General features: G+C 43.4%; 4 protein-coding genes across 6 annotated transcripts; 2 read left to right on the top strand and 2 right to left on the bottom strand.

Moving 5' to 3' along the window:
• Nucleotides 1-1,899: 1,899 nt before the first annotated feature.
• On the bottom strand, nucleotides 1,900-3,765 carry LOC129602673 (uncharacterized). Of its 3 annotated transcripts, none has more exons than XM_055501764.1 (3): nucleotides 3,442-3,765; nucleotides 2,868-3,314; nucleotides 1,900-2,574 (listed from the first exon to the last, which is right to left on the bottom strand). In XM_055501764.1, the coding sequence occupies exons 2-3, from the start codon at nucleotides 3,297-3,299 to the stop codon at nucleotides 2,137-2,139; spliced, it is 870 nt and encodes a 289-aa protein (XP_055357739.1). In that variant the 5' UTR covers nucleotides 3,300-3,314; nucleotides 3,442-3,765; the 3' UTR covers nucleotides 1,900-2,136. The 3 variants fall into 3 exon arrangements, with proteins under 3 accessions (XP_055357739.1, XP_055357740.1, XP_055357741.1); XM_055501765.1 differs by having other exon boundaries at nucleotides 3,541-3,765; XM_055501766.1 differs by lacking the exon at nucleotides 3,442-3,765 and adding an exon at nucleotides 3,378-3,439.
• Nucleotides 3,766-5,474: 1,709 nt separating this feature from the next.
• On the top strand, nucleotides 5,475-8,063 carry LOC129602767 (uncharacterized). The gene is made up of 4 exons (XM_055501910.1): nucleotides 5,475-5,641; nucleotides 5,860-7,586; nucleotides 7,678-7,707; nucleotides 7,789-8,063. The coding sequence occupies exons 1-4, from the start codon at nucleotides 5,570-5,572 to the stop codon at nucleotides 7,865-7,867; spliced, it is 1,908 nt and encodes a 635-aa protein (XP_055357885.1). The 5' UTR covers nucleotides 5,475-5,569; the 3' UTR covers nucleotides 7,868-8,063.
• An 85-nt stretch (nucleotides 8,064-8,148) lies between these two features.
• Nucleotides 8,149-12,094, bottom strand: LOC129602768 (tyrosine-protein kinase RYK-like). The gene is made up of 9 exons (XM_055501912.1): nucleotides 11,681-12,094; nucleotides 11,201-11,325; nucleotides 10,813-10,918; nucleotides 10,553-10,681; nucleotides 9,524-10,451; nucleotides 9,286-9,445; nucleotides 9,112-9,138; nucleotides 8,866-8,975; nucleotides 8,149-8,717 (listed from the first exon to the last, which is right to left on the bottom strand). Exons 1-9 carry the CDS (start codon nucleotides 11,769-11,771, stop codon nucleotides 8,606-8,608), a joined length of 1,788 nt encoding a protein of 595 aa, XP_055357887.1. The 5' UTR covers nucleotides 11,772-12,094; the 3' UTR covers nucleotides 8,149-8,605.
• Nucleotides 12,095-12,251: 157 nt separating this feature from the next.
• Nucleotides 12,252-16,660, top strand: LOC129602765 (ubiquitin carboxyl-terminal hydrolase 43-like). Its single transcript, XM_055501908.1, has 7 exons — nucleotides 12,252-12,587; nucleotides 12,939-13,834; nucleotides 13,988-14,302; nucleotides 14,377-14,617; nucleotides 14,675-15,412; nucleotides 15,495-15,746; nucleotides 15,810-16,660. The coding sequence occupies exons 2-7, from the start codon at nucleotides 12,971-12,973 to the stop codon at nucleotides 16,172-16,174; spliced, it is 2,775 nt and encodes a 924-aa protein (XP_055357883.1). The 5' UTR covers nucleotides 12,252-12,587; nucleotides 12,939-12,970; the 3' UTR covers nucleotides 16,175-16,660.
• The last annotated feature ends 302 nt before the right edge of the window (nucleotides 16,661-16,962 follow it).

Genomic DNA, 16,962 nt, shown 5'->3' with positions numbered 1-16,962 from the left:
TGCTGACGGTGTTGCCGAGCTCGAAACACGTTTAAAATCAACCGATATAAATGTAAAAATATGAAATATAAAATCAATACGAAAAATCACTGGACGAGTGAGTGACCGAAACACTATCACCGACCACTGAGCGGAATCTCTAGATGAGTGGGTGACCGAGCTACCACCACTGACCAGTACGAAAAATCTCTAGACAAGTGAGTGACCGAAACACCATAACTGCCCACTGAGCGGAATTCTAGGTGAGTGAGTCATCGAGCGGGCTTTGCTCTTGCTCACCTAACGGGCTCTGTGCACTGGACAGTAGTTGTAGCAGGGTCACTTCCTCACCTACGAGTAGCGATTTTTCTCCTTACCCAGCGATTTTCCTTACTGGACAGGTGGAGCTCGGTCAGTCACTCACCTAGTGATTGAGTGCTTCAAAAAATTGCTAGGTCAGTAAGTGACCGAGCTACCACCACTGTCCAGTGCCCAGAACCCGTTAGGTGAAAGAATGACCGAGATACCACTACTGTCCAGTGCACAAACTCCGTTAAGTGATCTAGTGACCGAGCTACCACTACTGTCCAGTGCATAGATCCCGTTATGTAGATGGCTGACCGAGCTACCAATACTGTCCAGTGCATAGATCCCGTTAGGTAGATTGGTGACCGAGCTACCAATACTGTCCAGTGCATAGATCCCGTTAGGTAGATGGGTGACCGAGCTACCAATACTGTCCAGTGCACAGAGCCCGTTAGGTGAATGCGTGACCGAACTACCACTACTGTCCAGTGCACGAACTCCGTTAAGTGATCTAGTGACCGAGCTACCACTATTGTCCAGGGCACAGAGCCCCTTACGTGAACGCGTGACCGAGCTACCACTGCTGTCCAGTGCACAAACTCCGTTAAGTGATATAGTGACCGAGCTATCTCTACTGTCCAGTGCATAGATCCCGTTAGGTAGATGGGTAACCGAGCTACCACTATTGTCCAGGGCACAGAGCCCCTTAGGTGAACGCGTGACCGAGCTACCACTGTTGTCCAGTGCACGAATTTCGTTAAATGCTCTAGGGACCGAGCTACCACTACTGTCTAGCGCATAAACTCCGTTAAGTGATCTAGTGACCGAGTTACAACTACTGTCCAGTGCATAGATCCCGTTAGGTGAACGTATGACCAAACTGCAATATTACTGAGCAAAATAGAAGAGGGCCCGCTAAGTTCTTAGTGGGTGACCTACCTAGCACCATTGTCTAGTCTTAGCGTCCTTTTAGTTTGTAATGTGGTACTCTCATGGGTGATTAGATTCGGATGGTTTTTCGCTACGAAAATTTAACAAAAAATGATCTGTAAAGTAAAAGTAATTGCGTTCGACTGCACGAAACCTAAACATCCATTTTTTTATAAAATTTTTGTTATCGGGCTCTTCAGATTTATCCGTTCTAAGTTAACAATCCGTAAACGGGCGTAGGAGTTTAGAACCCAAGAAACGCGGAGGCGAAGCCGAGGCTGTTTCTTGTATTTCAATATGATTACCTCATTTCCATTTGTGAATGCAGATCAAACAAGCGAATCGACCCCATAATACCGCTTCCTATTGCCGTTAATGCCATCAGCATTTGATTGCATTCCAGTGAACACAACTGGCGAATGGACATAAATTGTGAAATAAACTTAATGCACCCTTACGAGAGTCACACGAGTGTTGGCCAATTGCTGATAATGATCCTATTTAACAATAAATATACGTACGAAAATTAATTAAGGAAAATAAATATAAGTAAGAAAAAATTGAATTAATTAAGCACCATGAGTGTAATTAAGCGATTTTTGTGCCCCAGCCTTAATGCCGACAAAATTTGAAATGTTTAGCATATGATCGCGTTGACTACACATTTAACTTCCACATATGAAATCGAATGCAGCTAGAAGATTATTATTGATAGCCCACCTTAGAACATCAAGCGTGGAACGCAAAACTTTGCATAAATGCTGCAAATGAGAAGGCATCAAGAAACACGTTACACGATATCAAGTTATCAACAAAGTTGTACAGCAGGAACGTTGTCCAGAGAGCGCTACCAGTCAGTGTAAAAAAATCAAAACATTTCCTACCTAACAGAATGGGAAACATTCCAACATTTAATGAAAGTTACTTCTTTTTCTGCTCATTCGGCTTCTGGCCTCCCTTAGCCTTCTTAAACTCCTCCTTAGCAATTTTTGCGAGATCTTCATACTTCGCTTTACGGGCGTCATCCATAGCCCTCCATTCCACGCCGGCATCACTTAACAGCATGGCTTTTCCGCTTCCTCTGGAAGCTTTGCCGTAATCGACGAGAAATAACGCATAGCTTGTGGGAGGGCGCTTGTATGATTTAGGCTTTTCTGGCATGGCTGCTTTTTCTTCCTGGTACCGTGCAACGTCCTTGGCGTGGAGTTGATCGTACTTGGCCCGCTCGGCGGAATCCAGTTGTTGGAACTGCTTTCCCAACACCTTCACGTAGTCTGCCATCTTCTGGTCCTTCGGACGATTAGGTGCTTGGTCACGAACGTAGAAATTGTACGAGGATAGGCTACGCTTGGGTCCCTCCTAGAACGATAGTAGTGTCTCGAGTTATCCTCCAAACATTGTTCCTTTATACAGATGGTAACAGATCACTGATTACCAAATCTACCAGCTACCTGCACGACACCATAACGATTATAACATTCATTATTAACTAATGTGGTTAAATTTACAAATTGCCCGATGCAACAACTTCTGTGCTTTCGGACCAACTACCGACCAGAACCAAGTTCAAGTAATTAATATTTCTATGTAAGTTACAGTACTGAAATCGCCAAAGAATGTTGATTAAACAATTAACAGCTTTGAATACTTACCTCAGCCGCCTTCTGTTGTGAATATTCCTCTCTCAGTTGAGCCGCTTGATCTTCGAACTTTTTCTTCTCAGCTGTCTTGAGGCGTTTGTAGTTCTTCGCAGCTGAAATAAACGCTTCCTTGTGTTCACCTTTTTTCCCACCGCGGTGCGCCAGCAGCTCGCTCTTCAAGTAGAGATTGTAGGCCGTTGGCGGACGTTTACGCTTTACTTCTTGTTCCTGGCCTGAAGCTGTCGACTGCACACCTCTTACGAAGATACTCGGCATTCCCTTCCTTGGCAAAAACTCATCGCAGCCTGCAGTTTTGCTAGCTGGTAAAATTCCATTTCCAGAAAACGACGCAAAACCATCACGATGTACGGGCAGAGAACTGCAGCTGGTGATGCGCAACTGGTGCGCCAAGGAACGGCTCAGTGCAATGCTGCAGAGCGACATGGTCCTTCGATGAAACTGAAAGATGTCAGAGATCCTTCTGAATAATGAGTAATGCAGTATAACTTATTAGCTACGCACATTTCCTGATTTCCATTTACACCTAAGCCGTTTCCGTGTCCGTCGAAGTTTCGAAAATTCTTACCTGAACTGTGTAATCGTATGCTGTATGTTAGAGAATTTTTGATACGTAGATTGCTGCCTTGCAAGCCGTTGGATAAATCAACAGACAGACGTAACGTACCGTCGTAACTTGAAGAAACCTTTTCTTTAATTCACAAATACAAATCAAATACAAATCACAGCACCCGCCACCCTGTATCACAAGAAATTAAGCATCTTGTAGCACAATGCGTGAACTATGACTAACAGGAAAAAATATCAAAAATTGGAAGATCTGATAAGCAATCAAAAATCGGGTCCTCCTATTGACCTACTCATTAGTCTGTTGAAAATGATGCAGTACTGATCGCGGCTGATGAGTACAAAATTTGGTTGGAAAGTTGAAATTTTAATGGCAAAAATTCCGAACTCTACAGGTTTTCAATAAAAGGCGCTGTATTTTACACATCGCGTCCCGCGGGCGCTCACAAGTCTGCACAATGCACATGCCAGGTGAGGTCGTACTCGTTGTGGACTGTGAATAACCGGAAATTGACAAAACTAGGTGATACTGTTTGGTTATTTCATTGACTATCCACTCCGTCATGTCAAGAATTTGTAAAATTAAATACAAAGAAAAACGTGGAAATGGTCAAAATTATCAGGCCGCACTTGCCAGCTGCGAGCAAGGAGATTCCCGCCAGGCCCGAATGTTTCAGAATCAGCGCAAGGCTCAAAGCACTTCCGGACCAGTTCCGGTAGCGTCCATTGGAACCTTTAGATCAATCCAACCCAAGAGTCGCTCTAATACTACGCTTGGGAGTACCGGTACTTGTATGCATAATGCATTCCACGCCGGTGTACATATTTTCGGCAACCTACTGTAGCGGACGGCCTTGGCTACCACTGCTCCAGCTGTATATAAATGCAGCGCGGGACAAAAACCAGTCCAAGAACGACTAAACATAATCGTATTTTCGAGGCGGAGTGAAAACGAACTGAGCCCCTGAAACCTCTTGATTAAATCGTTTGGCAACCCATCAAACGTAACCTCGTTGGAAAAAGAGGGCTACCTTGGGATATACGGTTATTATTACGGTATATTATTATGGCTGATCGGCCGATGCATCTCGATCTTGACGTTGTCGCACATTCAGTTGTTGCTTGTGGCTGACCTACTCTAGGGTAGGGAAGACGCGACAGTTTGAAACCGGCTTGAAGCGAGCCACAGAGTACGAGATAATCTACGTATATACAACATTGGATCTGGAGATGCTGAAGTTCAGCTTGGAAACGGCGCCATCGACAGCGAATCTGGAGTAGATGATCATGAGACTGTTCTGTAACATACGTAGATATCTGCATATCTGTGTATTCGACCGGTTAGCTCTCAGCATTAAGATTGTTGCGCTCCGATCCTGCAGTGTAAGTGTGGGATGTTGTGATGCATTGGCCGTCGATTTTCCAAGTATTTAGGAGATAGCGAAAAAAGTTAAAAAATTTGCCGTACGATCGCGCTGTAAGCCCATTTTTCATGGGTGCAATAATGTAGAAATTACAGTATCGGTAGCAAAAATCGGGTGCAAGAAAAGTAAGTAAATCTTGTGACAGATCATTGTCAGGGCTGCAAATTGCAATTCTCACTTTACGTTCGATGAAGCGTTAACTGCCGGCTTAGTGTATAACAAATGAAAGTCCCAAAGTAGTGCAGAATCCTGCTCTGTATAGGAAACATTGGTTATGAGTTATGAGTATTGGGACAAACTTTGCAGGGTTACACATAAGCAGTGTATTATACAAACAAAATAACAAATAAATTACTCGTACGTAGTATAGCACTGATATGTTCATCCGTATGAATGCGGGAAAAATCCTTACAAGCATTTGTTGGTCAGACCTGGCATCAAGCACTAGTGATCGACTAATTGCATGTTAGGTAAGCAGTTTTTGTGACTACAGTCAGTACAGTGTATGTTGATTTCCGATATCATAGGCTTTGTGCTGAATGCGTTATGCGGATATATAAATCGGCGCCGTCTGATCCAAAACTGATTTTAAAAACTAAAGAAGCCAGTTTTGCCCAGTTACTGATTCCCTGGCTTAACAGCATCAAGTTAATACTAGTAATAGCGCATTATCCCGCTCTCTAATTTATCCGGGCACAATATAGAATGGGACATCATACGGGGCGAATCATCTACTTGATTTTAACGATTTTTGCCGCTTGCAGTGCTGTATCCCAGGTAGATGCTAGGTAGCGGGGCGACCACTTCTTGTTGATCCACTCAAGCGACAACTAAGATATTTTTTTCATGCCACATCATCACATGTTTACACAAAACTGACGAATAAGTAAACTGTAATGGTTAACTATTGCACTAGAATCTTATAGAATACTGTATATCATCTAGTCCATACTGTATAGCTACGGTTCGTATAATTTGTAGTTGTTTCTCTGCAGGTATCGATTCGAGATGACGAAGTGCAAAATTTGCCCGGCTTATCTGCATCCAATAAATCGCAGTCAGTCATAATTCCCCATTTAGCATCTACTTCCACAGAGAAAAAAGAAGGTACAGAGACAAAGAACGAATCCAGCGCTGCCGGCGGAAACCTTAGCGCTGATACCGGCATGGGATCATTGCAAACTTCCGCTCCATCTCTGATCATTCCATCTCCATCTGGGAACGTCCAGGTTAGGCTTCCTCTCGGAAACGGAACAATTAAACTCACTATCACTCCACAAGTACTAGAAGGAAGTTCTTCGACCAGCATAAAACTTAATGGCAGTCCTTTCGATAACTCGGCCACACTAGCTTCCGGTACACGCAGCACTAATGTCACAACTGCACAAGACGCTGTGAAGACTTCATCAACACTGCTCGCATCCGATCATGACCTTATACTTGTACAACCTGAGGGAAATACAATCGGTAACATTACTGGTGTTCAGCTGCAGACAACTGTATCAGTTAACGGAATCACAATGCCACCAAAGATTTCCGCTAACAGTACTAAAGAACTCATTTTACCTGTAAACACCGATGCAACGCCAGTGAATTTCCATCGGTTGCAGTTAGTAATCGACGCTCAGACACCGGTGTCTTCTTCAACGGGAACTGCAAATAATGAGCTACTGAACAACACTTTATCTGCTGGTGACCTCATGACAAACCCGACGTTTACAGAACCGCCGTCAGCAGCCACGACCGGTCTTCCTATGTCTTCCACAATTAATGTGAACGGAACAGTCGGTGAAGTTCTCTCTTCGGGAGATCAAATTGAGCCCGTTCTACCAACAACGACGTCAATGATAGCGCATATCGATGCAAACGACATGTTTGTCGGGAAACCTGCTTTCTTGGTCCAACCGCTACCGCTTAAAGAAAACCAGAGTACAGTACAGGTTCTTAATATACAGTTACAGCAGTCTCCAGTGCCGGAGCAGCTGGACAACAGCACAGTTTTTGGCAGCGGTAATGCAGTGTTTCCTCCTACGAACATTAGCGCTGCACATCTTGGTGCAGCGACAGTCACTGCTGTAATAACCTTGGGATCACAACTGCCGGCAGTTGCTACTGTAACAAATATCAGCGAATCCGAGGTAAAGGGTTTTTCAGGACTGAACAGCACTGCCGATTCTGAATTGAGAATAATGGGTGCATCCACAAACGATGCCGCAGACAACCAGACGGTTGCCTTTTTCGCTCCGATTCCGGAAGAAGGCATCGATACGGTCACGGAAAGCGCAGTTTTCGAGGTGGTGCCTGACGTTGCTGATAACAACGCGTTGGTAGAAGGAGCGATCAAGGAAGCGCGAGCACTTAAAGGAGCGGGCAATCAACAAGACGGAGTACAGTTTGCTGCCAACTTCAAGGTACTGACTAAACCCAGCGTTCAGAATCCATCAGTATGGTCTGCGTTGGATGACCTCCGCGGCAGAGAAAGAATGGATGTGACCTCCATTCAGCAGATTCTCTCGGCCGCTGTCCCTGGACAGGATTATCCGAATTTGGTAACTATTCCCGACACCAGTTTCAGCTGTGAACGAGTAAATCAGCCTGGATTTTATGCTGACGCTGACCCCAGTAGCCGGTGTCAAGTTATTCGCCGCTGCGATGCAAACTCGATTCAGTGGAGTTACCTTTGCCCGAATGCGACACTTTTCAACCAGATTACCCTTACTTGGTACGTCAAGTTTGAGACTTGTTTACTATTTTTATAACATAGGGTTCGGCAGTACACTGTATGAATTTTTACATTACTATTTGTGTTTTAGCGACTGGTTTTTCAACGTCGATTGTTCCAAGTAAGTACAATTTCGAATAGAGCCAGAAAACGAAGCGTCCCTGACTGAATTATTAGTTGTCAACCAGTTGTCGTGTTTCAGATCAGTGAATTACTATGATTATTCCAACTCCCGGCTTTACAATGCAGCATGGATATTTTTGGATACTTCTAAAGTTTGATACCCCGCATTAAAGAAATTCTTGTAGTTTTCGAGAACAATTTATTTAAATGATCGTCGAAATTCTTTTCGCTGTTCTTGAACAAAAAGACTTGTACAGATATACTGAGAACCTGTTGCGGACTACCAATACGAGTAGTGCGCGTTGATAATCTTTTCAGCAGCAACGTGAAATGTACTAAAAGTGCATAAAAAAAGTACAATACATAAACAGTTAACTAGAGTACTGCAGTTAACCAAACGCGATACGGCCATACGCGTCAGTTTGAATAGTTTTGAAACCAAGGTCTTAGGTCTTTAGATTAAACACCAAAACATTCTCGCACGTTTAATGTTGATCTAACAACAACAAAAGTGCTGTAATTAAAATAAATAAACAAATAAATTATAAACTGCAAACTATTACGGTACAAATTATTTTATGAACAAACTCTGGCATACAACTTCCAGAAAGAGTGCAAACGATTGGCAAACAACTGGAATTACATAACATCACCGTTTCCGGGGCGCATGCCTTACAGAGTGTGCAAATTAAAGCACAATACAGCAGTCGCCACTAAAAATAACAAAAAAAACAACCAGCAGCCTCCAACAAATTACGAAAGACTGCCTTTCCACTTCATTGGTTTAAAAACACAAAGGAAGCTACAAATGCTTTGGTCAAACCAGCAAGAAAGCTGTATTTTGTGCAACAGTTATAAACACTATATAGTACAAAACCACCAATATTAAACAACATTTACACATAATTCATTAAATTACAGTTGAATGCAGTAAGCTCGAAGTTGAGTTGCTCCGCAAGTGGCCTTGATTCGGGCGCCAACGTCCAGCAAGCCAGCATAATTTTTCGCCTATACGATACAACATCATATTAAACGAGATTTCATGAAGGATAGAAGTACTGTCGACGTCGAACACAATGCGTAACTCAATCATATCATTGTAACATAACATTCAACTCTTTGAGAGACGAGAAACTGTAATAGTGTTCAAACTTACAGGTCTTCTGGACAGTCAGTTGGAGGAGGAGGTCGCCATCCGTCTTTCAAAACCAGTTCCATCTCGAAAGGATCGATTAAAGCGTAAGGCATGTCACCATACGTTAACAACTGAAAGTTTTCAAGAAATTAATACAATTTGTAAAAAAAATAATACAAATTTTCAAAAATTAATACATTCTTCAGTATTCTGAAAGAAAAATTATTGATCAGAAAGAGCGGAACCAAGACCGAGTTAGAGACGTACCTCCCATACCAACACGCCATAACTCCACTGTAGAAAGAAAAAACCAAATTATCATCACTGTCTGCTGTTAGTCAATAACTCAGTATCAACTGGTCTCTTTCAGGAACATGGAAGTTTTACAGTACATCTATTCACCAAAAACTTTAGTGCGCGTTAGTAACTACTGACACATACGATATCACTGGGACGATGGAATTCTCCAACCGTTAGGCTCTCGTAAGCCATCCATTTTAATGGTCGGTTCTCGTTATCTCCTAAACAATGATAATCCTCCGGAAATAAATCGCGAGCCAGAGCATTATCAGAAATCTCCACTTTCAGATCAGGAGATATTCTAAAAATGAAGTTTTCACAACACGAACGTAAATGACAAATTTGATTTCTAACGACGGAAATCAGGACAAACGCTTACAAACAATTTCGCAGCGCCAAATCTTTATGGACGATGTTTTTGGAATGAAGGTACTCCAACCCGTTAATAACATCCACAGCAAACTTCGTCAAATGGGAAATACCCAAACCATGGCGGTTTATAGGTTTCAGAAAAAATATTTTTAAATTCAGTTGTCCTAATCCGACATAGAGAACCATCGGCGACTCAGACCGGTCAACATACGCCAGCAGCGGACTCACGTTGGGGTGCTGCAGCCCACGCAGCATTAATCCATCTTCTAACAGCAATCTTTTCTGCATGGGCGTCGCATCAGGTTTCACAGTTTTAATCATGATATCTGTAGGCGGCTTCACTTGACCCGGGAGTTTCAAGTAACCCATCCGCACAACACCAAATGCTCCACTCTGAATTAATTCACCACACTCCACATAGTCACCACTGATTTCGAAATCTAGTGGATTACGCTGAATGGGATCAACCGAAACGGGTCCGACCAAGGAGGGCTGGATCAAGGACGTGGGGACCAAGGAAGGAGGATGAAGAGCAGATGGAGCTCGGACAGAATAATTATCATCATACAGCTGTTGGTCTGATTCGGGTATATTCGGCTGGAGCTGCAAGGATGGATACACTCGCGGTTGAGGCGAAAAATTAGACTCTTCGACTTCCCGCAGCTGCATATCCAGCAATGGTGGCGAAAGCAGTTCATCGGATGTAACGGGAACAGAGCCAGGTTTCGGTCGGGATTTGCAGCAGATTAGCACAATAAAACTTGCAAAAACTGTAAACAACGATGCAATAATAACAGCGGTGATGACCGGCCTGTTGGTCGCGACTGTCGTTGGTTGAGTAAGCTGAACGGAATTAAAATATTTATCATCGTCACTCAACCGGCTAACATTGAGAGCAGGATCTTCGATAGTCGAAACAGCGTCCGCCTGGGGTTCTGTAACATACGTTGTACCACCATCAAAAATTTGCGAACGAAATCACATTACATAATTGTTATGACATATCTGACGGTTCAGCATCACAAGCTGGACCTACTTGCGGAGCAAAATCTCCTGCGCGGCAGAGCGAGTCTCGTCACCTCCTGGCCGATTGTTATGTTAAGTTGGATAATTACGTCCACCGCCACATCTGCTTTGACGGCGCAGGGCAGAGTAACGATAAAACCTGTCAAATTCACAACACCTGTTTTTGTTGCACACGGCAAATTTCTCAAAATATACAAGCGTTTGCCACTATATACGTATACTGCAACCAAGTTACTCAATTATTCTTCGCGACAGAAACATGCTACTTACTCTGCAAACGCTTCGGAACTACACCCGCAGCAGAAATATTCGATGACCATTTCTCCAAAACTGTTGTTGCTTGATTTGTATAACTGACATCCAACGAGTATTTTGCCTAACAAAATTTCGTGAATTATAGCTTCTGAATTTGCAGTATAACTGAAACTGTTTACCACACAGACATTCGAAGCTAGTAGTTAGACAAACGAATGGTGGGACAGAAAGAAAAACAAACACACACGAGAGAACTGAAAAGATCCCAGCTTGCCATTAAATATAATACAATAAGTACGCCTAGACACTCCAAGTACTTATCTGAATGGATTTGATGTCACTATGTGACCAAAACTCAAAAATCTTCCACTGCAAAACCATTAATGCAACAAATTGCACTTACTAGGGCTCCTTTTGATCTCCAGAAAAACTGTAAAGATGAGACGTTGGCTTTTATGTGCAGATTATAGTTGGCGGATTGCTCATTAATTTGCAAATCCCGCAGATAGTAGATTTCCCCCGCCACGCCTGCGAAAATCATGTACTGGCATTGATTATAAATGCTAGTATGATTAGTATGGGAATCCGTCAGCCCTTGTGAAAGAAAAAGTTAAAAGTGGAACCAAGCCATCGTAACAGCGTGATCGCCATGCCGTTGCATGTGTAATCTTGTACAGATACTGTTTTCGTATTCGTATTTAAGCACAATCAGCTTTACAACATCTCAAAGCCGTCAGTACTATTTAACGCTGCTAAAATATTGCTAATCGTCAATCGGAACTTCGTATTAACTTATGGTACTCTGTCAAATAAGGTTAAGCCTGGCGATAAAACCAGGTATTTACGGATAGCCATCCCATTCATCGAATGTCTTGTCACGTACCGATTAACTTTTTGTTTTCGGCTACGGTGGTAAACAGGTCCACAGACGCCTTTGCAGACGCAAACGCCAACAAAAAGCAGATGAAATGCATAGTCCAACGTTCACAATAAACGCATCAGATACTCAAATAATACCCGTCATGATGGCGTTATCCTCGAACGCAGTCAAGGAATTCATGATTTTCTTGAATCATTTCGCCTGATTTCGGACGAATGGTCTGGATCGCTGCAACGAAGCGTAGCGGAAGGTCCAGAAGTTTGCAGACTGCAGAGTGATTATCCGTAATATTAACTAAACTACTGAACTACACATGAATAATGAACTATAAAAAGATTCTCTGTTATGAGTCAGAGAGTTATTAGAGTGATAGCCTACCAAAAATTTTTTTGAAAATTTATGAACAGGTGTGACAAAGAAAAATATTTTTTTCGTAAAACGTATCTGGCGCATCTGCTATGATTCTGCTTTATCCTCTATACAGTAGTGAAGGCGTAATAGGGAGCACTCACCCCAAGACTAGCAATACAGAGATGCCATTTATGTACTGCATTACAACTTCACCTATAAAAAACTTGGAGCTGAAAAACACTGTTTGTTTAGTTTACTACGCATTTCTTTTTTCAGTTGTGCGTTTTGATGTTCTGTTGTGATTAGAGAAAGAAAAACTTTTTAGTGACTTTAAGGAAAGAAATTTCACGATGTAGAGCCAGTAGAGCGTGAATCTGGCATTCTGAATGCGAATATGAAGCAATAACGCTCTCCAGCTTCAAGGTTTTGTCTCATTAAATTTTTGCAAATCCATCCTGCAGGTGAGCCGTGAATCCTGCATAGATTCCCTGTATAAGTGGATGCTACACCAATGTGCACAACAGGCACGTTGCGGTTGTGCCGACTTGATAACGTGCAGGTATGTATTGTACAAATTTGTTGATTTCGACCATAGAAGGAATTTGTTGTTCTGGTTTTCATTGATTTTTGTGATACATTACTTTACTTCCCTTTTTATTTATTTCGAGCCTTTCAGCAGTAATGTAGTAGGCGAAATGAAGAGGGGCCGTCGAATTCGCTGAGTAACACACAATGTCACACATGAAAGAAGCAAGTCTATAGTAGCTTGAGCGAGTCATGCGAAATTGCGAACATATCTGTAAAGTAGCATTTCCCCGCTTTGCAGTACTTTGTTCTGCCATTTAAAATACTGATTATATATAGAACGTACATGTACCGCCACTGTTGAACGTTATGTTTTTCCTAATAGAGCACAGAAAGAGTACGGGGCCATTAGTGGGAATGGCTTCCAGTCGGGGCTACATGGTCAACGGAAGCTCTAGCTTTCCTCCGAACGAGCAAGGCCACGATGACGATCACGCCGTTCTGCTCAATCCGACCCGACCGCCTGCAAACAATACGTCTGGTCAACAGCAGTCAGTCCTGTCGGAGACGCTGATGAACGAATTCGCCGTGAAGAAGAAACCTCCACGCCGATCTGGCTCCTCTGTGACACTTCCGCGGGCTTTTCTCATGCGAATGAAATCGGAGGACAACAATAATAAAAACGATCAGCGTGCTGTTCCGCTGGTTCCGGGCGAATCTCTCCGCAACTCTGACAACGAGTCCCGTGCGTCCGAACCAAAACTCCGCCGCAAATCATCCTTCAAAGTTCTGTTGGATAGATTTCGTCAGTACCAATCCACTGATAATCTGAGTGAACGGCGACGTCGACCGGTGGTGCATTACGTGGAGGAGACACCTGGTCGGCTGGTTGTTCCAGTGACCGGTCTGCAGAATCACGGCAACTCCTGCTACATTAACGCAGTCTTCCAGTGCTTGAATAATACAGCACAGATTTATGATTTTTTTATTTCGGGCCATTATCTGAAAGAACTGGCAAGGAGAAATCGGGAAAATTCTAAAAAATATGGAACAAACGGAGAGTTGACAGAAGCCTGTGGCATGCTAGTGCAGAGTTTGGGACGGGCCACCTACACAACCGAGAACAGTACCGCTTTGATTGGCACTGTCGCGAGACATTGGAAGCAGTTCCATGATGGTGGAGGTGGAGAGCAAGATGCCCAGGAATTTTTGAACTGGCTGCTAGACAGAATCCATGAAGATTTGAATAGAAAAGCTAGGAAGAAACTCAAGATTAGAAAAGTATGGGGATGCTCGTTCTAACGTAATTTCCGTTCTAACGTCCGAATTTATAGAATTTTCCCCCCCTAGTAAATTTTCGCTCTCTCAGTACACATTTTTATGAAAGTTATACTGGTTCAAGAGTGACATAAACAAATTTTTTGTTATTGTTAGACAAAACCGGACGATCGTCTGGCAGCTATGACGGAAGAAGCCTGGGGTCGCAGCTTTATTTCGCGCTTGTATCGCGGCTTGTTCCGCTCATCCCTTACCTGCGTGCAGTGTGGTCAGCAGAGCAATACCTTCGACCCCTTTATGTGTCTTTCTGTTCCATTGCCCCAAGTGGACATGCGGCCTATCTACGTCAACGTCGTGTTCTTCGATCTCCAGTCGCGCATCACGCGTTATGGTTTTTCTACCAGCGTGGACTGTTCCGTCATGGATGTCAAGGACCTGGTGGGGCAGCGAACCGGAATTCGAGCTGAAGAGGTATTTATTTAACATATAATTATATGGGAGAGTGAATTCTTTTGCATATCTTTTATTCATTTAATTTGGTATAGATGGTGGTATTGGAAGTGAGCAATAAAGGTTTCGAGCGGACGTTATCCAGTGAACACGGCAGTGACATACTGCAAGATGTGGATGAACTTTATGTTATCGAAATGCCTAAAGCCAGAGCCAGTGAAGAGGAAGAGCATATCTTTATTCTTCTTATGCACACTTCCAGAAGCAATAATCAGGATTTCAGAAAATTAAGTGATCCACGCGTCGTGCAAGTGTCTCGCGAAGTGACTTACAGAGGTGATTTCGTTGTGCTAAATAACGCATACCGAATTGGTGAAGTGCATTTATTTTTAGAGCTGGTGGAAGCCGTGTTGGCCAACATAGAGGCCGCAACACTGTTCAGGGAAACGATAGATGCTCCTTTCCGGTTACGTCTTGTAGAGCGATCGGAATACATCACTGCCCAGGTGGATCATCCGTTATATATGGAAGCCGTGGATGAATGTTTATCTTTTAATCAAACGTCCACTGGCCCTCGCCACTTAAAATTGTACGTGGAATGGGATGATAAGAACGCTGATTTCGTTGCCCACCGCTTGATCCGGGAAAAAATTGTGGACGATGTCAGCGTAGCTACTATTCGCAACATGCCAGAGTCTGCCAAAAAGACCGCTCTTTCTGACTGTTTGGACCTGTTGATGCAGGAAGAAAAGGTGGGTATGGATGAAAGTGATCTTAGTTGGGAATGCCCCAGTTGCGGCGGCCGCCAAATGGGCACGACCAAACGCGGCACATTGTGGAATCTGCCAGAGATTCTGGTCATCCATTTGAAACGTTTCCGACAATCAGCCAGTACGCGTTTCAAATTGACAACTATGGTAGATTTTCCTATTAACCACCTGGACATGGCGCGTTATCTAACCAAAGATGAAGATCTCAACAGGGATCGCCGCACTAAGAGTAGCAAGACGTCGTGGTTTATGTGGCCAAAGCCGCGCCGGCCACCCGATTCGGAGGTGCATAATATTCACTCGTACAGTCTCTTTGGTGTTGTGAATCACACGGGACGGCTGAATTCAGGACACTATACAGGTGAGACAAGATAAATTTGTTAAATTACAGCTTTTCACAAATTGTTGGGAGAAGAAAAAAAATTTGCTTCACTGTTTTGCAGCGTTTTGTCGCCACCCTGCGGACGGTGCCTGGTACATGTACGATGACTTAAAGGTGAAGACCGTCAGCGATCCCCGGGAACTTGTGACCAAGGATGCTTATCTTCTTTTTTACCAGCGCGATCCTTTGGAAACGTATCCCAACCTTTATTACAATGATTTCGAGCAGGTGTCGACACATAATGGCTACAAGATGTGCCCGGTTGTTCAGCGTCCGTCCCGCTCGACGGAAGATATCCCCCACGCGCTCACTGGTACTGCAAAAGTGCCTTCAGTTTTATAGCATTTACGGTTTTAAATCCCGTCCATGGTTGCAGATGAGGACCAAAGAAGCCCGATAGCCACCCATACAGAGGAAACTGGCAACGGCTTCACCCGAACCGCTCAAATATATGCTTCCCTGCCGCGGCCTCGATACACTCGACGGCCGCTGATTGTGCATAAACCAGTCGCTGATTCTTCTGCTCTTCCGCCGGTGCTGCCAGAGTCTTTGGACTCTCCGATCCTATCACAGGGTATACCTCATTCCTTCTCCCAGCCTAACGGGAATCTGTCCAACGGCTTTGATCGTTCTCCGCCCCAGCATGTCTCCAGTGCGCATGCCCCGAATGAACATTTTTATCAGCGTCACTGGAATCATAGCCGAGACAATGCAAGGCAGATCAGTGAATCCTGTTTATAGGTGTGCTTTCGAGGTGATGAAAAGGTGCTTGCTTATCTGGTGAAGATGAAAGTGTATTTTGGATATTTTATCTTGAAATTTTATGGGGTTTTGATGGAGTGATATCGGACTGAAATGACTAGTTGTATGCATATTAAGTGGAATATGTCCTTCGTTCTGGTCCCTTTTGCCGCTTGTTTTCTGCCGTTCTTTCTGGTGTGGTTGATCTTTACGCAAGTAGTCTTTGCGGGGTTTTTCGTGTGTCTAAGGCTGGGTTTACGTTTATTTTGCAGCTCTTTTAAAGGTTTTGTTGAATACTAGATGGTGATGGCCACATGGCTGCCTGCAGAAATGTTTTGCTACTTCTGCGAAATCAAATTGTCCTCTGCTGGAACTTTTGTCCCGTTGTACACAAATTTGGAATTTTTTGCTTGGCTTGTGAGTTAAAACTTCTTGAATATTACGAAATTGTAAACCATTTATGACTATAAAAATTTGAATGCATTATGATTAAAAAGTTATGTGGCAACATTAACACAGCAGGACGCGAAGTTATGAGAATACGTATACGAACTTTACGGCAAATACCGCAAGTTGAGCTCTAGGACATACAATACAGATTTATACCAGATTTTTCCAGTTTTCCAACGTACACATGCGCGTACCATCATCAGTTACAGTATGCAAAAAAATGCAGAATTTCGCTGCCAATCGCTAACACACAGCACCTATAGTTTACTTCCGGTAGAAAGAATAGACATTTTTTAAAGCTTTAAATTCTTCTCGCCATACGTGGACGTTTGTTGTTA

Source organism: Paramacrobiotus metropolitanus, unplaced genomic scaffold (genome assembly GCF_019649055.1).
Source record: "Paramacrobiotus metropolitanus isolate TYO unplaced genomic scaffold, Prichtersi_v1.0 Parri_scaffold0000004, whole genome shotgun sequence".
Classification (NCBI taxonomy): Eukaryota; Metazoa; Tardigrada; class Eutardigrada; order Parachela; family Macrobiotidae; genus Paramacrobiotus; species Paramacrobiotus metropolitanus.
This window is presented reverse-complemented; position numbering and strand designations above follow the sequence as displayed.